Source organism: Oryzias latipes, chromosome 6, assembly GCF_002234675.1.
Source record: "Oryzias latipes chromosome 6, ASM223467v1".
NCBI lineage: Eukaryota > Metazoa > Chordata > Actinopteri > Beloniformes > Adrianichthyidae > Oryzias > Oryzias latipes.
Window position 1 is genome coordinate 5,702,646 of NC_019864.2, and position 21,410 is coordinate 5,724,055.

The following is a 21,410-nucleotide window of genomic DNA, read 5'->3' on the forward strand; positions in this document are numbered from 1 at the left end:
AAACTGCAGAGATCCGGCTACGTCCTAAGAAATCCCCCACAGTCTATGACTGCGATGGTTGAAAGGAGGATGTTGTGGATCCTGGAATCCATCATGGACAATTCTCATCATCCTCAGCATGAGTCCGTGGTGCACAGAAACTCTTTCAGTCAGAGACTGAAACATCCTCGCTACATGAAGAAGTACTTCCACAGATCTGTCCTGCAGTCAGTTATTAGACTCTGCAATGTCTCACAGACACTTTAATGGCCCTTAACTTTTGCATATTGACTGTTTAAATTAAACATGTCAAAAGAAGCTTGGTTGTAAATATGTATGTTTTGTTTGATACTATAATCTAGAAACATATTACGTTTGAAATCTGTGAAATTGGAACCAAAAATCTGTTGGACTAGTTCACCTGCGTTCATATAGACTACAATACAGTCTCTCTTTAGCTCAGCGCGCGGGTCTAACGGCACTTCATTGTCTCGCGAGATCTGACAATACATAGATCCGTTAAGGATAGATCGAAGCTGACGTTCCTCCTGTTTGACTCATTTGTCTATGATATGAGTGTATGTGATTGGGATGGTTTCAAATGGATTCTGTAGCTGCTGCAAAAATGTTTAAAGAGACATTTTACTTCTTTACGTTTTTACCTTGAAGATTATATTTTTCCAGGTTCAAACTCTCAAGACCTATTTAAGCAGTTATCAGCCACATTTTCTTTGGAATTAATAGTAAAATATTCGCTCTGTTTTGATTGTTTCGGAAAAGATACATTTGTCTCTTTTAGTTAGGTTATGATGTTTCTTTTTTTTGAGGTGTATGTGTGTGTGTGTGGGGGGTGGGGGGGTGGGGGGGGGTGCTCTGACGAGAAATCTACTCTTTCTAAGTCTATCTTCGAGAAGGTCCGCGCATGCGTATAGCCTAGACAGCGATTTGCACCCGGAGCAGGATCAAAGATGGCGGGAGCCCGCGACCCGCTGGAGGACATGCTCCTGACGGAGGTGGACGAGGCGGCCGTCAGCGACCTGCTGGGGGACTTGGAGTCCCGGCTGGGTGACGGCTCCGCAGTCTCCTTCTCTGCCAGGAAGCGGGACGCGGCCGCCGCACAACTCTCAGGAAAAGGGCGGGATCAAGCGGGATCCACGGAGCCGCTACAAGGGCGTCCGAACGCGGGCTCGAGCCGGGCGGCGGGCACCGGTGAGCCGCCGCCTTCCCCCTTTTCCGCTCCTATCGCGGGAGGGGGCCTGCGGGCGGAACGAACGACTTCTCCCGATGCTCCGTCCGGACCGGGACCTGTAACGGGGAGCTCGCAGCCCGCCGATAGCTTCCACCGAGCCGCAGCTCCCGGCGCAGTCCCAGCGGATGAGGCGGCACAGACACCCCCCTCCGGGTTGCAGACTTTAAAGGGTTCCGTGAAGTTACCGAACTCAGCCGCAGTGACGGAACCCGCGAGTTCCGGTATCGTCACCCAGACCTCACCGGTACCTCAGACCACGGCGTGCCCCCCCTTAACAACCCCACAGCGTAACCACATCCCGGCGACCAGCTTGGGCCACAACGGAGTGGACCCGAAAGGCGCTCCCGGTCCCGCCGCCTCCAGCTCTGCTTCTCAGGTTGTGAACCACAGCATTCCTCTGATGCAGCCTAAGGTCCCCCCTCCCGCAGCTGCAGTCCAGCCCGAAGTTAGCCAGCCCCCCGGAGTCAAGCCTGCTGTGAATGGACTGGTGCAGCCAGCAGCGGCGACCCCCGCGAGGACCCCTCTTCCCGGGGGCCCCACCTCCATCCAGCAGCAGAAACCTGCACTGATGGCTGGTGTGACCCGGCCCGTTGCCCCCCAGCTGGCTGTTCGGCCCCAGCAGCAGCAGGCCACCATCCAGCTGCCTTCTGGCTTCACCATCCCTCCAGGTGATTATGCAGCTGTCTGGTTCAGGTGGAGTGGATCTCACTGGTTTGTGGATCCTGATTGATCTGCTTTGATGGAAAGTCCCTGATTCTCTGTGAGGACCATCAGACGGTTTGTGGTCTCTAGTTGTCTTCATTAGCTGGTGATGATTATGAGCTGGTCTTTATCAGTGTTTGTCCATCTAAAGATCATCATCAGGCTCAGTCAACCTCAACACCCTGACAAAAAGTTGACCCAAAGTTGCTTTTATTCAATCGACACGTTTTTTCTTGTTTGGAAACGGTGTTGGCGTCTGCCAGTGTTACAGAAGACGCGCCATTGTGCAAAGAAACATTTTCCTGCTTTTTACATTCAAACAAAAATGTCCAGAATTATTCACAACATACTGTCCCAGTTTATGACGGGGTTCTTCAATCACTAATTCCGTTAGACCAGAGCGGTAAAGTATTTCTTATGGAGCCAATCATCCTTTTTGATGGTAAAAATGAGAAACTGAAATCCCTTTGGGCAGAACAGGTAGAGACCATCAACTGTGTCTGAGAACTGGAGCGAGTGACACCACTCATAGAAAAGGGTTTACTATTGCCTGGAACCAAATTATGTCAATTCAGTCGCCATTTTTTTTCGCGAACTGGACACCGTGTTGGAGCCAGACGAGACGTGATTGGTCTGACTTAACATTTCTATGGCAACCACTCTTGCCAATAGGGAGTGAGCTTGTTGGAAGTCCACACCCCTACCTCTGAAAGCGGGCTACACAAAGGCTGTGTCTGAATTCCTTCCCTATTTGCTATATAGTGCGTTTGCCATCTTCTAGTGCTGTCCGAATCTACAATTCCAAAATCCAGTGCCCTAGAAATGTCCCAGAAGTCTCTGCGAAAAACCCTGTGTACATCGATGCTCACTAGATCTGTGAATATAGGCCATAATGCATTGCGTTGGAACATTTTTTGCAAAAAAAAAAATGTTTAAATGTATTTTTTTTTAGTAAACCATCAATGTTTTTATCTTCAGAAGACGGTGGACTCATAAATAATTGTTGGGAAAAAGCTCATATTAATTAGATTTGAACTTTATTTAAATCTGTCAATAAAACGTTGGGGCATCGCCTACTTTTATTGAGGCATCTGATTGGCCAGTTTGTAACAGGAACAACTTGCAGGAAGTCTATGGGACTTTGGCTTCATAGAACAAGTGGAAACTTCCTGCTTGGAACGCCAGGGGGGAGGGGTCACTCAGTCCAGTTCACATATACAGCCAGTGGTAGAGATGAAAGGGTCTTTTGGAGCTGTGGAGTCTGCACTAATGGCTCCAAAATCAGTAATGACCGTTTAGCAAAGTAAGGGGATTATGCCCCTTTCCATAGAAACTGCACTTCTGTGATCACATAATGTTTTCAACAAAGTTTGAATGGTAACCATAAAAGGAAGCATTGAACAGCTGGTCCCTCTGAAATAAGTACGGTGGCCCTGAAGTGCAAATCACATCAACAAATCACTCCACGCAAAAACATTAAAGATGACAAAACGGTTAAAAAGCAAAAGAAAAAAACCATTCCGTTTTAGAAATCAAAACATAATTCCAGAAACCAACACTTAGAAAAATAAATACTTCAGAAAACAAACGTAATTCTCAGGAATCAAAATGAAATATTATAAAATGAAACTAAATAATAAACCGGTAAAGGTAGGTATTATGGGTCATCACTGATTGGATGATGAGGTTTGAGTTCTGAAGAGTGAAAGCAGGAGGATGTTTAGTCTGAACTGTGGGAAAGAGTTGATCGATCAATCACTGAACCTTTGCAGTGGGCGTGGCCACAAGCTTAAAGAAAACTCTCCCGTTGGAAGATGGCCATTAGAGATTGGCGGATATACCGGTAATTTTTTTCGGCCGATAGCCAATATTTGCAGATGCGATACTTAAGTGTCTAGAATATCATAAAGTTTAGATTTCCTTTTTGTCTCTTTATTAGAAATAAACAACTTTTCTTTTACTGGACAATCACACTGTACTTCACCTTCTTATCATACAACAAAGGATCTCATAGGAACAAGTATCATTTTAAAACTTTCATATAAATATATCTGTAAGCATTCAGAACATTTATTGATTATTGGACACAACTGTAAACCATAAATGTCCCATTGCCAGAGATCTGTTATCTGTTAGGATTTAAAAAATACATTTTTTTTTTTTACTATGGCCTTGGTAACCCTCTTTTTTGCATGATATTTAAAAAATCTATATCAGGAAACCCAGCCATCTGATAGGTCAGATTATAACTGAATAAATTGACCTATCAGATGCTTCAATAAAAGTATGTGGTCTCATGTCGAACATTTAAAGCTTTTGATTGACAGATTCTCCCCATCCCGTTTTCGCTGGAAGGGGTGTGGTCTTCTAACATGCTCACTCCTGATTGGAGAGAGTGGTTGCCATAGAAATGTATACTCAGACCAGCTTGGACAAATCATGGGTTACTGACAATGTCTGGTTCCACCGTGCCGACGACCGTATTGTGGAAAAATGGCAACTCAATTGACTTAATTTGCTGGAACTGGAAACAAGTAATTTCCTATGGGTTCTCTTGTACAGTCAATGAGGCTCAATGAACAGACTGTTGGTTCTTGTTAATAAGTACCCCCCACCCCCCGTTTGTAAATCCAACCTCTGGCTATGTTTCCTGATATGTTGAATTCACAGAACTCAACCCATGTTGGAAATTCTCAGCTGAAGTTTAGTTTAAAAAGTACATCTATTAGCTTTTTTTGGAGTGACTGTGCTGAAGGGGACACAGAAGATGTCATTTGCAAAGTCCTGGTCTATGGGACAATCCAAAGTTTTGGTATTCAGAAGCTTTCCAATTTTAGTCGACGCAAAATCCGAAGAAACCGCCAGCACACATCCCATATTGTATCCTAAACAATTCAACGCTGCAGGAACTTTGACGAAACATTGTGCAGTGATGTGTTGTTCCTTTTGTCGTGAATTAGTTTAAGGGAAAAGTTTGTGAAAATGTTTCAATGGAAAAGGAAATACTGGGATGGAATAATGGTAAATTTGTTTCCTAAAATCAGTCTTGGAAAAAGTTATTGCTTAAGAACCAGCATGAAATTTGGGGTGTTGGCATCAAACCTTTTGGAGGGATACCTAGCCGTGCTCACATGTCAGGACTGTCCTGGTTCCAGAGCAGAACTGCATCAGCTGGAAACTCTTATAGTGACTGATGGAAGCCTGCTGTAGACATCAGAGGCTTTTCTATTGTCGAGAAGGACATACATATTTCTGAACAAGTTACTTTTTGTTCAAATGTTAATAGAAGCTGAGAAGTACTTTACATTGATGCTTGTTGGTCATTGTGACCTTCTGAGGAAAATCTGTGTTGTTTCAAATTATAGGTGACTGCTAACTAACGTTTTCCAGAAAGATGAATCATTTATGCCTTGACTGTTAATAATAATAATAATAATAAATGTTATTTCAAGCGCCTTTCAGGTCTCACAAGGTCACTGTTGTCTGAACCGGTCTCTGTTCAGTAACCTGTTGGTTAACACAATAGACCTAGAATCACAAAAAAACAACCTTAGTATGAAATTAAGAGAGACCTTGAATTGGACCGTGTTGAGAACCAGTTTGGTTCAGTTGGCATCACACAGGGTTTTCCAATCGCCTACCATTGGTTGTGTTCTGTTGTTCGTTTAAGTGCTGGTTCATCTCTACAGCCTCTAAAGAACCCAAGTTGTATTTGCACATGTTCATGACCGTGTCAGCGTAATGGGGTCTTGTAATCTAACACGTCGTTAGGTAACTGAACACACGGTACACCAGGGGATTGGAGAGAGTCGGATTTTAAATATGGAGGTTTGGATTCTGGTGGAGTCGGTCATGAAAGTCTTAAGTTTTTTTCCCCCAGTTTGTTTTATAGCTGGTCTACAGTCCATCAGCAGTTGTAACAGAAACAGCCTTTTCTGAGGGCCGCACACCAGCCTTGAGGGGATGCAAAACAGTTCAGTTCTGAAGAACTAAACTGGAGCCAAACTTATGGGTGAAGGGTTTTTGTGGATGCTGACTCTAGAATCTGGATCTGGCTTCATCTGTTCTACAACAATCAGGACAGAATTTCATCATTGCTCATGTCTCTTCTCCCCAGGTATGGTTTTGGTCCGAACGGAAACTGGTCAGCTGGTCTTGGTCCCACAGCAGGTTCTGGCTCAGGCTCAAGTCAAGGCGCAGCAGGGTCAGACGGCGGTTGCTCAGAGACAGATGACTCCCACAGCAACTTCCCCCCTTCGGGTCAACGCCGCCACCACAGTGAGTCTTAATGTGGAGCTACCGTCACTCCCAAGTGCTCTGACCAGATTAGTCTACATCTTGAGCTCTAAACTTATGTCCACACCGCTCTCCACAACACGCGTTCAAACAACCACTTCCAATGAAAAGTCAATGTAAACACGCGTAAGTGCGCTTTTTGGGGTTCTGGGTTCAAAACTTTCACGTTCACGGTTAGTTACGCGCATTTTTTTTTTTTTTTTTTTTTTTAAACATATGTTTATTAAAGATTTTGTCATAAAACAACATACATTTGAACAACCACTGAGATGAAAAAACAAACAGGAAGAAAGCAATCAAAAAAAAAAAAAAACCAGACACACAAAAACCAGGGCAAGAAATGAGAGTCTATAAAGGAAACTTAACATTACACTGCAATTTGAAAAAATCCTTTCCAAGCAATAAAGAAAAAAAAATAAATAAATAAAAAGTGGCACAATTAACTCTGTTGTGGGCAGGTTGTATCTTTTTTATACTTGGTTAAATGATCCAAAAAAGGCTGCCACACATCAAAAAATACATTTAGCTTATTTTCCAGAACATATCGGATCCTTTCCATGTGCAGAACACTGGTGAGTTCAGAAAGCCACATCTTAAATAGAGGCACAGTGTCAGATTTCCATAATGTCAATATAATTTTTTTTGCAATCAACATTCCATAAACAACTGCTTTTTGTTCAGAGGAGTTAAAGCACAGAAGAGATGAACTATTTCCCAACAGAGCTAATTTGGGATCAGGTACCAAGGTGCGTTTGTATAAATCTGAGAACCAGTGAAAAATCTCCTGCCAAAAGTGGTGCAGTTTAGGACAGGTCCAGAACATGTGGGTCAAAGAGCCCTCCGCAGATTTGCAGCGGTCGCATATGGGGGAAATGGTAGGAAAGCATTTGTGTAATTTAACCTTTGAGTAATGGAGCCTGTGCAACACTTTAAATTGAATTAATTGAAGTCTTGTATTTATGGAACAAGAGTGGATACTTTGCAGGCTCTTCTCCCAATGGCTATCCCCAATCTGTAGTCCCAGTTCTTCCTCCCAAGCATTTTTCAAGAACAATGCATTACACCCCAGTTTTTCAGAAAAATTGTTTACATTCCTAGAAATTAGGTTTTTAGAGTCAGGTGGGCTCAAAAGAAGTTTATAAATATCCTCATCTTCTGGGAGTGATTCAAAATTACGAATATTTTGTTGAACATAATTTCTAATCTGTAAATATCGAAAAAAATGTGTTGTAGGGAGAGAAAATTTATCTTTTAGTTGAGTAAATGATGCAAATTTTCGATTGATATACAGATGCTCCAGAGTAACAATTCCCTTCTGCCGCCATATTTCAAACGAGGAATCTAGAAAAGAGGGAGGGAAAGCATGATTCCGGCATATAGGAGAATGAATAGAAGTAATTGGTAAAGCACAGCTCTTTTTAATTTGATTAAAGATTTTAATACTACTTGAAACTATAAAATTCCCACTAGCTTTGGGAGTCGGAGCAGAAAAGAGAAGTGCAGGAAGCGAACTATTGTTAAGACTGCTGCTTTCTATGGCTACCCAGGGTGGAGTTTCAACAGTTAAATTGTTCTTATACCCGTCCAGCCAGTAAGTAAGAGCCCTGACATTCGCAGCCCAATAGTAGTGCTGAAAATTAGGGAGGCTGAGGCCCCCTTTCAACTTGGGCTTGCATAAATGGGTTTTGGAAATTCTGTGGGCTTTAAAACCCCAGATAAAAGTTTGAATTTTGAGAGAGGTATAAAAATTGTGGAAGAGAAACCATTTTAACAGCATTAATGCGACCCATCATGGATATAGGCAGACCTCTCCATTTTTCAATGTCCATTTTTATTTTCTCTGCTAATTGTAAAAAATTCAATTTGAGTATAAGATTGGGTTTTCTTGGCAAAAAAACACCAAGATATTTTAATGTGTCTGTAATTTTAAAAGGTAAATTGTACAAGAAGTCAGGGTTGAGGTCAGCACCCAAAGTTATAAATTCACTTTTCTGAAAATTAATTGTATAGCCAGAGATTTCCCCAAAAGACTTGACTAAATCTAGAAGTGCAGGGACTGATTGCTCAGGGTTGGACAGAAAAAGGACTACATCGTCTGCATATAAGGAGATGTGATGATTCGTGTTTCCCAGTCTGACGGGTTCAATGAGGGGATTTTCTCTAATTGCTATAACAAGGGGTTCCATAGCCAATGCAAAAAGCAATGGGCTTAAGGGACAGCCTTGACGTGTTCCTCTATGTAAACTGAAGGGTGCTGACTTTTCTTGGTTTGTGAGAACTGAAGAGGAGGGGTCTGCATATAATAAAATCACCCAGGATATAAACTGATCGCCCAGCCCAAACCTCTCCAGAACAGCAGCCATGTAAGCCCACTCCACCTGATCAAAAGCTTTTTCCGCATCTAAACAAAGGGCAGCCACCTTAGCACTCCCCCAATGCTTATGGTACATAATGTTCATCAGTCTTCTGACATTAAAAAAGGAAAATCTTTTAGGAATAAACCCAGTTTGGTCTGGGTGAACAATTGAACCAACATGTTTTTTTAATCTGTTTGCCAGTATTTTTGTGAAGATCTTCATATCCACATTAAGCAGAGCTATAGGACGGTAGGAGGAAGTTTCTGTCTCGTCTTTGCCGTCTTTTAATATCAGTGAAATATTGGCTTCATATAATGTTTGTGGTAATTTCCTGTAATCAGTGGAATGTTTAATCATTCTTAGTAGCAGAGGAGCTATCTTAGCTGAATATTTCTTATAAAATTCAATGCCAAAACCATCAGGGCCTGCTGCTTTACCATTAGGGAGTGATTTAATAGCATCCAGAATTTCCTGAATGGTAATTTCGGAATTTAAGAAATTTTGAGCTGAATCATCCAACCTGGGAAGATTCAACTTATTTAGCCACGAAGAGATGTCACCCTTGGATTTTGATAAATAAAGCTCTTCATAGTATTCTTTAAATCTATCATTAATAGCTTTAGGATTAATTAGAATCTCGCCAGATTTTGAACGTATTTTATGTATAGCCCTACTGGCCTGTAAACCACGTAGCTGCCTAGAAAGAAGTTTATGTGGTTTATCGCCAAATTCAAAATGTTTTTGTTTGACCCTAATAAGTTTCTCACTTACTTTATTTGATAGGATAGAACTGTGCTCATATTTTAATTTAAGGATTTCTTGAAATAGGGAGGGACAGGAGCTGGCCTTGTGAGCTTCTTCTAAGCGCGCTAAATCACTTTCAATTTCTGTAAGGCGCTTTCTACGTTCTTTTCTCAAAGACTATTCAAAAGATATAATGTGCCCACGTAATACAGCTTTAAAAGTTTCCCATAGTACTGAATCTGTCACATCCTGTTTGTCGTTAGTTTCTACAAAATCTGAGATTTTAGAAGTCATAAAATGGGAAAAAGAGGAGTCAGATAAAAGGAGTGGAGAAAAACGCCAGAAATATGTTTGTCTAGTGTGGGACAGATCCAAAATGAGAGAGGTTGGAGCGTGGTCTGAGATTAACATGTTATGATAATTTGAGGAGACCACATTGGAAATAAGTTTAGAGTCCAGCAGAAAATAGTCTATTCTGGAATAAGATTTGTGCACCTGTGAAAAGTAGGAATAGTCCCTTCCTGACGGGTTGCATAATCTCCAGATGTCAACAAGATCGGTTGAGCACATCATAGTGTTTATAACATTAGAAGAAGTAGAAACTTGGGATGTATGGGTTGATCTGTCCAAGTGTGCATCAAGTACACAGTTAAAGTCACCACCTGCTATCACATGAGTTTCAGAGAAATTGGGTATTAAATTAAATATTTGTCGAAAAAAGGAGGGGCTGTCAAAATTGGGACCATAAACATTCAGAAGTGAGACATGATATGAGTAAATGTAGCCAGTCACCAGAAGAAAACGACCACCAGGGTCCCTTATGGTGGAAAGATGTTTGAAGGGAATAGTCCTTCTGATCAAAATAGCCACTCCTCTGGCATTACTAGAAAATGTAGATTGGTAAATCTGGTTAGCCCAGCTGCATCTGAGCATTTTTTCTTTTTCTGGTTTGATGTGTGTTTCCTGCAGAAAAACATCAGCAGCTAGAGATTTTAAGTGGGAAAACACTTTGGCTCGTTTGAGCACATGTCCTAATCCACGCACGTTCCAGCTTATGAATTTAATGCCACTTTTATGCGAGGATGAATTAGGGTACATTCCAAGAAAGAAAAATAGCAGTGCGTAGATAGATTGCCCTTGTGTAACATCTAGTAACTGAACAGGTAACACAAAACAGAAAAAATAACAATATTACCCCCCACCCACCATCCCACTTTCCCAAACAAAGTGAGAATATACACCCCACATACTCACGTAGTGCTTGCAGGAACATGCAGAGCGACTAATAACTTTTGAGAGCCCCCCATCCCCTCTAGAATGAGTCTCCAAGTTACATTACAGAGAGAGAAAAAAGAATTTGAACGAAAGATGGAGTTATGCAGAGTCAGCCTTCTTGCAATGAGTCAGCAAACACCTCTGCTTCACGCAGTGAAGCGAACACCTTGATTGCAGACCCATGCCAGACCCGTAGTCTCGCAGGGTAGACAAATCCGCTCCGCGCTCCGTTGTCATGGAGACGTTTACGCACGTCAGCGAAAGCCCGGCGCTGTTTCACCACCTCAGCCGGGTAATCCGGAAAAATGTGGATGGATTTATCCTTATAGCGAAGAGGGAATTGCTGACGGGCAAGTTGTAGAATCTTTTCCTTTATGTGAAGATGGCGAATTTGCACCAGAATCGCGCGCGGGCGGCCATCCGCCGCAGGGGCGCCCACACGGAAAGCATGATCCACTTCCACTGGCCCGCTGAGGTTATCCGCGCCCAGGAGTTCAGGTAGAAATTTGGAAACAAATTCCGCTGCGCGCCCGTTTTCGATCTTCTCCACCAGACCAACGATTCTGATATTATGTCGTCTGGAGCGAGCTTCCAGCTCTTGTATTTTCTGATGGAGAGTCTCATTCTCTGCGCGAAGCACGGCGAGTCCCTTCTCAGCCAGTGAAAGGCGATGGTCATGATCAGAGCTAGCCTCTTCAACCTCTTGTATCCGAGCCCCGAGATTCGCAAGAGATGCTTGGGTTGCAGCAAATGACGCCTCGAGCTTGTTAAATCTTTCATTCATTGTCTTATTCATGCTCCGGACTGCTGAGAGGACGTCTGTAGGCTCTGGGTCCGGGCAGTCCGGTCCGCTAGCTGAGTCAGAGGCTAGCTTGGCGTGGTCGGCTAGCTCAGGTGGATTAGCCTCCACTCCTGGAGGTTTTAATGGCTTCTTCCATTTTTCGTTTTTAGGTTTTGTCATTTTAATAAAAAAAAAGTAAAAAGTTCACTGCTGCAGCTGTAAAAATTTAGTCAAAAAGATCTGTAAATTGCAAGAATGTTCGGAGAGAGTGGAGAGCTCGGTGAAAACACGTCTACTCCATAGGCGTTCCCATTCGCACTCAGTTACGCGCATTTTTAAGACCGTTTTTGGGCTCTGCGTATAAACTGTGTGACCAAGAGGGGCGTTGAAAGTTGAACCAGTTTGAACTATGACCACTTAGGGACCCAGATTTGGTTAGTGACGAATGAATGATGTCCCTTTTCAATTCACGGAAGTGCCAACCGCTTGAAAATTAATCATGGAGGATAAATTAATACTTGTAATTTGTGGCTGGTACTATAGAACATCAAGTCTTTCATATATCTGAATAGAGCTGTGGAAGAAGACGTCTGGCGCAAGATTCCCCAGATTTAAACCACTTTGACATTTTGCACCAAGTTTCTTCCAACTGCAGGTGGCAGACAAGCGCTGGTAAATCGTAGAAAAAGAACAAGTACTCCCTGCTCGTCCAGTGTGAAAACTATAGGCTAAATGTGCTTTCAAGAATGTGCGCTCTTGAGCGAGCGCCACATGCCTGGTGTATCCGTAGCTTTACACAGATTTCTTGGATGGTTGAGTCTCAGTTTCTCCTTTCTGACCCTCAGGTGGTCCCAGAGCAGGAGAGCTGTCCCCGTTTTTAGCTCAAGTCGTTCAGACAACACCTGGTTTCAGACTCTGAAGCACCGTCCTGAAATATCAGACCCTCCTGCAGAGGACACCCTTGTTTTTGCTCTGACAGAAGATTTCTTTGTTCTGACCAGCAAGCACAAGTGTGGGTCAGCAGATCTATCCACAGTCCTTTTTTGGGTTTTCTTTCTTTGGTCCTGCAGGTGCCAGCCCCCCATCAGACCATCCGCCTGGCCTCCCCAGTTCAGACTAGGATGGCTCAGTCTCCGTCTACCACCACTGTTCAGGTGTGTATGTTGTCTGAAGCTCTTCTGAATAACAGGAGGAGGAGCAAACCTCAGCGATCCGAGTTTTTCCTGAAATGAAACCCTCTTTGTTAAAACAAAAACCTCATCAATCCACAAATTGCTAGAGTCATCTTCCTCCTGGTGAGGAAGATCGTGGAAAAACTGCGATCCTCTTTCTCCCTGCAGGGCCTCACGGTGGCGCCGGGCAGTTCTGTGGTGTCTGTGAAGATGCCCACGGCTCAGAAGACCCAGACCGGAATGGTGGCAGGAGGTGTCACTCCAGTCGAGCCCCCTGTGACTGCAGGTGCCCCCCCTGCCTCTGCACCCACCGCCAGCAGAGTCACAGTTCTATCGCAGGTGGGGGCGTGTGGAGTTTGGGTTGTCGTACCTTGTGACGCAAAGCCGGGAATGTCTCACTAGTGTTTTTGTCCCAGCAGGAAATGCAGGAGAATGTAAAGAAGTGCAAGAACTTCCTTGCAACTCTCATCAAGCTGGCATCCCATAATTCCCCCTCCCCTGAGACTGCTAAGAATGTGAAGGCCTTGGTTCAGGATCTGCTTGTAAGACAGCAGCCGGCTGCTCTGCCAGACCGTCACGCCTTCATGTGATCTCACAATGTTTTCACGTCTTCAGGATGCAAAGATTGAGCCAGAAGAGTTTACATCGCGGCTGCAGGCAGATCTGAAGTCCTCCCCGCAGCCCTACCTCATCCCATTCCTCAAGGTAGCGCCGGTATTCCTCTGCAGCACCTTCTATACCTCAGTGAATCATTGCTAATACAAAGTGATGTGTCTGCACAGAAAAGCCTTCCCGCCCTGAGGCAGACGTTGTTCAGCAGTCAACAGTTTCTGACCACGGCTCCACCTGTTACCCCCGCCCCCGCCCCTGCTGCTCCAGGATCTATAGCTGCAACTGCCATCAGACCACGGCTGCCCACTGCTGCTACAGGCGGCGCTGTCCGGCTGAACCCGCCCATGACAAACACCACAGCTCTGGTAAACAGGCAGAAACAATTGCAGAGCTGTCACTCACGTGTTGATTTTGAAGCATTTAAGAGTCAGTGTTTCTAATGTTTCACTTCAGCGCCCTCATTTAAAGTGGGGCAAAAAAGGATTTAGTCAGCCACCAATTATCCAAGTTTTCCCACTTAAAAAGTGAGAGAGGCCTGTAATTTTCATCATAGGAAAACCTCAACTATTGGAGAAAAATGAGAAGAAATCCAGAAAATCACATTGTCTGATTTTTAAAGAATTTATTTGGTATTTGGTCATCTACAAACAAACAAGATTTCTGGCTCTCACAGACCTGTAACTTCTTCTGTAGAGGATCCTCTGTCCTCCACTGGTTACCTGTATTAATGGTTAATGTTTAAACTGGTTATCTATAGAAAGACACCTGTCCACAACCTCAAACAGTCACACTCCAAACTCCACTATGGAGACCAAAGAGCTGTCTAAGGACACCAGAAACCAAATTGTTGACCTGCACCAGGCTGGAAGACTGAATCTGCAACAGGTAAGCAGCTTGGTGTTAAGAAATCAACTGTGGGGGCAACTATTAGGAAATGGAAGACATACAAGACCACTGAGAATCTCCCTCCATCTGGGGCTCCCCCCAAGATCTCACCCCGTGGGTTCAAAATGATCACAAGAACAGTGAGCAAAAATCCCAGAACCCCACGGAGGACCTAGTGAATGACCTGCAGAGAGCTGGGACCAAAGTAACAAACTACCACCAGTAACACACTACACCACCAGGGACTCAAACCCTGCAGGGCCAGACGTGTCCCCCTGCTAAAGCCAGTACATGTGCAGAACCGTCTAAAGTCTGCTAGAAAACATTTGGATGATCCAGAAGAGGATTGGGAGAATGTCCTATGATCAGATGAAACCAAAATAGAAATTTTTGGTTAGAACTCTACTCATTGTGTTTGGAGGAGAAAAAAAGAATGCTGAGCTGCATCCAAAGAACACGATACCTACTGTAAAGCATGGGGGTGGAAGCATCATGATTTGGGGCTGTTTTTCATGGATCTTCAGATTTTGAGTGAAAACCCTTTTGCATCATTGAAGATGAAACATGTATGGGTCTTTCCACATGACAACAATCCCAAACACACTGTTGCCCGGGTAACGAAGGAGTGGCTTCCTAAGAAGCATTTCCAGGTCCTGGAGTGGCCTAATCAGTCTCCAGATCTCAACCCCATAGAACATCTATGGAGGGAGTTGAAACTGTGTTGCCCAGTGGAGGCCCCAAACCATCACTGCTCTAGAGGAGATCTGCATGGATCAGTGGGATCCCTGTAATGAGCAACCAGAACTCTTGAAATGAATCGGATCAGCACAAAGTCCCAGAACATCTGTTCCGATTCAAAACAAAATACGGAACAATCTTTATCAGTGTGACAGAAGACGTGCAGTGAAGACCAGCTGTCCATGCTTAAATGCTGTATAATGAACAGCAATCCTGTTTTTTTTATACATTTCTGAGGTTAAATGAACGGCGGCGTCTGTGTCGCCCTCTGCTGCTGAAAACAAGGCGCTTCACCCATCTGCAGTACTAAAACTCACATTTAGCTGTCCATCAGTTATAATCCAATAAGCTGGACTTTTTCTGCTTCTATTTTTACCGTCTTTCCTAAAGGACCCCCCCCCCCACACACACACACACACACACTCACATGTGACGTTCATAGATCATTTGCGTTTATCTCTTAGTTTTGTTGGTTTCAAACCTTTCAGCTGTGCTTTTCCTTAAAGGTGATTGTTAATGTTTTATGCCGTCTGTCTTCAGGCAGCAGCTCGCCCCGGAGCTCAGGTGCTGCAGACCCGCTCACCTGTGGTCATCGGTCATCAGCTCAGACATCCAGGTGAGCACATTTTAGCAGAGAAGACACGGTTGACTGAAACATGGGTTTCCCGGCACCCTCCTCCTCATCATCGATGCTGAAGGTGTGGTGTCTGAAGGAGCTCGGGAAGGTTCCTTACGGCAGACGCGGCCGTCCTCATCCGTGCCTGCCGCCAGAATGAAAGCTGGTTTCATTTAGATAGGAGTGTGTTCTTGCAGACCAGAACCAACAGCCTCTCGCCGCTGTTTTTGCAGTGACCCTCCTGCGAGGACCTCTGTGCACGGCCGGCAAAAGTCCTGTCAGCCTGGCAGCTTCAGCCAATCAGAAAAAGCAGTGTGATCCTGGGGGTGGGACCTTCAGGTGAGTCTTCTGTTCAGTCTCTTTGACGTCCCGTAAGTCTTCAACCGTTCATCCAGGGGTCTGCCACTGACACTCAAACATCCACTTGAGCCAGTTTCTCACTAACCAACATAGAATAGGTCTTTAATAATCCCTGAGGAAATTTAATTACACTTTAGAAAAAAAAAGTCATGTTTTTGTTGCACATCAGCCATTCATTTATAAAACGCGGCTTAAATATTTACAATAAATTAATACAGGGTTCTATTTTTCAGTATAAACAAATTTAATTTCTTTTACTTTTGACAGCAGCACATCTAAGTCCCTTTGAAAATAAGATACACATGCACTAGATTTACCATTATTTCTGGACTATAAGCCGCTACTTTTGTCCTGCGCTTACAGCCCCGCGGCTTATTAACGGATTTATGTGACGGCCGCCATAAACGTATTTTCAGTTTCAGAGCATGGATTGAATGGTTACTCAACTACCAACAACAAGCCATTTATGTTTGAACATACCTTGAAGCAGCCAAACAGCATGGAGTTGACTCTAGGTCTTAGACACTTCAGTCATGGTTCAACAAAAAGAAACACGCATGCCCAGCCGCATCCCAGAATCCTTTGGTGCCATTAGACCCAACGTGCACGTGATCGCCACTACAATATGACGCAGCTTTCAAGTTAAAAGCAATCGTTAAAAGCAGCGTGAAAAAATCCACCATCACCAACGGGTTTGGAAAAGCCGGTCAGCTGCGTGACGAAAAAGCTGCAATCTGCAGCTTGGTTGCACGTAAATATGTGGGAATAACATCAGCCTTTATTTTGTTGGGACACGACTGGAAACACAAATTGACGTGATCGTTTTTACGGTTTCTAAGGACTGAGCGGAATTTTACTTTGAAAAGCTCACACCGACCCACAGCCGCCGTGTGAGCTGGAGACATGTTCTCCTGCTGCTCGTTCACATAAAGCAGTCTGATGGCTCCCACACGTAACAACGCATCCTCCCCTCATCCACAAAACGTACAGTATTAAGTCCGATTGCTCTGCACAGACACGATTTGCTCCGTCCACCGGCGCAAAGGGGACGCTGAGGCGCGCGCTTTTCAGTCGCCGCTGCTGTATTTTACCGGTGTGTTTTTTTAACCAGCCCTGTTACTCCCATAACGCTGCCGCGACACAAGCGGAAGGAGAGCTGTTTGTGTTCACCCCTCCATGCACTGCTCCTCCTTGCTCATTCTTAAACACGTACAACAGTATGGCGACCCGGGCGTTGGCCCCGCCTTTAGCCCCTAAGACTCATGGGAAATGGGGGATCGCGGATATAAATTTCCTCATCATAACTGAGGGATGTAATGTTGATTATATGGTTACTGTTTGTAATTTTATGTATTGTCAATTAGAAAAAGAAAAAAAAACCCATAACTGAGGAACTTGTGAACAGAAGTGACATCCATGCTGTTTGGCAGATGTGGGTGTATTCAAGATCATGAGCTGACGCAAGGCAGTCACCTCCCACATTTGCACCCAATTTGGAAGTCAGGACTTGCTTTGTCGGGCTGACGGCGTTGCGTAATGGATGGGGCTTGTACACTGGCGCGGCTTATGTATGTAAGAAGCAAGCTTAATACGTGGAAATGAGGGGGTGCGGCTTGTAATCGGGTGCGCTTTATTACCCGATTAAAATGCATGAAAGGCAAATATGACATTTACTGTCAGCTATGACTTTGCTTTCATCTTTTCCTCCCTTTTACTGTGGAATAGAAGAATGACAACATTGGCGTTGAATCCAATTTAAAAAACAAAACAACTATGCATGTAAATGCATTTCTAGAGCTTAGGATCTAACATTTGCTTTATTTTTAATATTGAACAGCTCTGGCAGTAGATGAACAGTTTTACTACCATGTTGGTCAGTTTTCTGAAATTATGAGGAGTGGGAGGAGTGTGTAATGTCAGCAGTGGCACGAAAAAACGTTATTCCACTAATATTACTAAACAATCTGTTATTTATTAAAAACATTCCCATTTTTCTTTAAAGCCAAAGAGCAACGATAGAAGGATAATAGAGCTACATCCAGAGCCTCAAGATGCAGACTCTTGGTTTACACGACAAACGTAAATCACCTGATTCGGACATGAAGAAAAAAAAACACTCTTCATGGAAAAAAGTTACAGTAGTTCACAGACCGGAAACACCAGAGCTTCAACGTTAAAGTCCCACTCCGACCATCTTTGGATCCGTTTTCACATCATTCCCAGCGGCTTTTTAGTCATGATTATGCGTTTTTAGGCAGAAAAAAACAACAAAACGTTTGTGCAGCGCGGCAGTAGCTCATCAGAAATTCGCCTTGTTGCAGGTAGAACTGTAAGCTTCCACTGATATCCTTTTGTTTCCCCGCTCTCCCCCTAGCTTACAGCCCCTCAGAACCCCACACTAACGTTAGCGGTGAGCAAAATCTGAGCTATCCAGCCGTTCAGTTCTGATCCAGATTCCAGCTCAGACAATGAAAACAAAGACGTTCATGGATCTGATAGTCTGACAGTGGATGATCAGAATGGAGCAGAGAGACTTTGGTTCATCCATGTCAGTTGCTGCGTTAAGAGCTTTTTCTGACGGCATTTTTCTCAATTGATGTTTTCATCTGCTCCTGATTCCCAACGATTTGAGTAAGAATTTGAGTAAAGCTTAACTTTCTTGATATATGTCCTCCATCATGAGGAAAATGCTACAAGAGCATGTCAGAAATGCCTAAGAGAGCATTTTCATTGGAGTGGGTCTTCAACCGAGTACAACAGCTGCTTTCAGGTGATGGGGGCTCAAAGTGTGAAGTGACACAAGGGTGGGGTAGACGTGGCAAAACCAGTGGCTGCAGTTGGAAAGTTTCTCCACAGACACACAGCTTTTGAACTCTGGTTTTGCCATTTGCCTCTCTGTCCAGAGATGATGACGACATCAATGACGTGGCATCGATGGCTGGGGTCAACCTGAATGAGGAGAACGCTCGTATCTTAGCAACCAGCTCAGAGATCGTGGGCACAAAGATCCGTTCCTGTAAAGACGAGTTCTTCCTGCCCGCTGACGTGCTGCACCGCCGTATCCTGGACACAGGTGGGTGTCGTAGGGGTTCGGATCGATGGTGGCGGTCGGTGCAATCAGCTGTAGCCCCCTTCAGGCCAGCCGGTGCAGAGATCGCGCTCATGCCAGCAGCAGAGGTCCTCCTGTTCTGACCCGTGGAGTGTTTTGTCCTCAGCGAGGAAGCTGGGCGTCACCGAGGTGCCGGCGGACGTGGTGAACGTGGTCTCCCACGCCACCCAGTTCCGGCTGCGCTCGCTGCTGGAGAAGGTTTCTGTGGTGGCCCAGCACCGCGCCGACGCCGTGAAGGTGAGCCCGCCAGGTGGCTCTGAGAGGTGACCAGAGCTGCTTGAATATGTCGGTGACGTGGTGGGCTTCCTCTCTCAGGATGAGGATCTGTACGAGCAGACGTCCGACGTGCGCGCTCAGCTGCGTTTCTTCGAGCAGCTGGAGCGGATAGAGAAGCAGCGCAAAGACGAGCAGGAGCGCGAGATGCTGCTGAAGGCGGCCAAGGTACCGACACCCCACGTTAAGTCATTATTGTTGGCACACCGCAGCCATCTAAAGCATGCACCTGATCATGTCCGGGTCAGTTTGACCCCAGTGCTTTACTTCAACATACCTGCTGCATCTCTATCAGAACTGATCAGATCTGAACCGGGTTTGACTTCCAGAGCCGTGCCCGTCAGGAGGATCCAGAGCAGGCCCGGCTCAAGCAGAAGGCCAAGGAGGTACTGTTGTTTCACAAGTGTGCTCATATGTCATGTCAAAGAACATTCTGTTACTGGCATGTTGGGTTTTTGTTGACCTGTTGCCATGGTTACCCTTAAATCTGAGCGGATGGATTTATGGACGGATGAATGTTCTAAGAATGTTCCCTTTGGATTATTTGATGTGGAAAAACAACAGTGGTGAACTTTAGGAAACTAACATGTGAATGGATTTGACATTCATTCTAGTTGACTTGTTTGTTTGGACACAGATTTCATTTATACTTGATGATCTGGAAGAAATCCAAGAATCTGGAAAACTTCACTGTTCGGTAGCAGGAATTTCTGTCTGAGTCTCACTGCTGGAAGTTTGGAGAAAGTTAAAGTTTGGATGTTGAACATTGAAAACATTTGACAAATCATTGTGTAGCTGGCTTTCAAAGTGGAAGGGGTGTTGCTTTCCAACATCCTCACTCCTGATTGTTGAAAGTGGTTGCCATAGAAACTCAGATCAATCACTGTCTGCTGAAGTGGTCTGTCTCCGATATTGTGAAGCTAATGGGTGACTTGTCACTCACTCAGTCCAGCTCTCTTCTACAGTCCCTCACGGAGGCATCTTCACGTCTTTGTGCTTCTTGCAGATGCAGCAGCAGGAGCTGGCTCAGATGAGACAGAGAGACGCGAACCTCACAGCTCTCGCCGCCATTGGACCTCGTAAGAAACGCAAGCTGGACAGTGTGGGTGGAGCTAACACTGGTAGTGAGGTAAGCGACAGGGCGGTCCCTGCTGAAGTGCCGCTTACCTTTCACAGTGACTCAGCATTACTACTCGTATTTCCTCGGCTCCCTCTAGTTTTGGTAGAAGCATCCGAGCGTTTTTGGAGCTAAATGGATATAAACGGCCCTCTAACTCTTATCCCCGCCCTCCCCAGGTGTCCTCAGGTTTGGGCTCGTTAGGCAGCCCCTCCCCCCGCCAGCAGCTTCGTCAGCGGATCACTCGGGTAAACCTCAGGGACTTCATCCTGTGTCTGGAGCAGGACCGCAGCACAGCTCGCTCCATGGCGCTCTACAAGGCTCTGTTGAAGTGAAGAGCTCCGCCCCCGTCGCACCACAGTCCTCCTGAAAAACCTCCTCTTGGATCACATAAGGGTGTCGGAAGAGATCTCTGCCTGGTTCTGCTCTCTAAGTCGCTCTGGAGCTCGTGATGCATGTAGACAGGAAGTGAACATGATGTCCCTTCCTGCCTGGGACTCTGACGGGAGCATCTTCATTCAGGTCTGCAACTTCAAACCAGAACGTTGCTTGAAGTGGTTTTCCTGGTGGTCACGGCGTGGAGGGAGGGAACCATCCTTCAAACTCAAACCTCAGACACGTCGTCCGCTCTCCCCGCACGCCGGGGGACGTGGATGGCTCTGGCATTAAGCTGCAACTGCGTCTCACAGGTCAATGGCTCCTCCCCCTTTTCTGGGCACCACGTCAACCCACCCAGGAGGTGCAGACCCTCCCCCCGGGGGGGGTTTGCTTGTTCTTGTGCTCTCCGAAGACCTTCAGCAGGTGAATCTGGTCCATGGGCAACAGTGGATCATCTGAGTAAACAGGAGACAGTCGGGTCATGTGACATTCTCTCCCAGACCCCCCCCCCCAGCAGGAGGTTCCGACATTCCTCTTCGCTGTGGATGCAATGAGCCCATCCTGCTGCTTCACTCTGGTTGGATCAGATCAGATGAGATTTTTAAGGTTTATACCCCTTTAATGTCATGGACTGTAAAGGTCTCCTGGCACGGCTCGGCTCAGACCGGCCTAAAGACTTTATTTATAATTGCTGTCTGGTGGATTTAATGCTCCCCCGGGCGCTTTTTCAGCAGTTTCTATCTTTACAATAAAAGACAGTAAGTGTC

At 45.1% G+C, this 21,410-nt stretch overlaps 1 protein-coding gene across 2 annotated transcripts; it reads left to right on the forward strand.

Annotated features, from left to right (window-relative positions):
- Positions 1-910: 910 nt before the first annotated feature.
- Positions 911-21,410, forward strand: LOC101167450 (transcription initiation factor TFIID subunit 4). Of its 2 annotated transcripts, none has more exons than XM_011475723.3 (15): positions 911-1,896; positions 6,048-6,208; positions 12,445-12,537; positions 12,724-12,894; positions 12,975-13,097; positions 13,171-13,260; positions 13,338-13,532; positions 15,331-15,406; positions 15,640-15,745; positions 18,670-18,839; positions 18,982-19,112; positions 19,191-19,316; positions 19,478-19,534; positions 20,155-20,277; positions 20,445-21,410. In XM_011475723.3, exons 1-15 carry the CDS (start codon positions 948-950, stop codon positions 20,598-20,600), a joined length of 2,727 nt encoding a protein of 908 aa, XP_011474025.1. In that variant the 5' UTR covers positions 911-947; the 3' UTR covers positions 20,601-21,410. The 2 variants fall into 2 exon arrangements, with proteins under 2 accessions (XP_011474025.1, XP_011474026.1); XM_011475724.3 differs by having other exon boundaries at positions 12,454-12,537.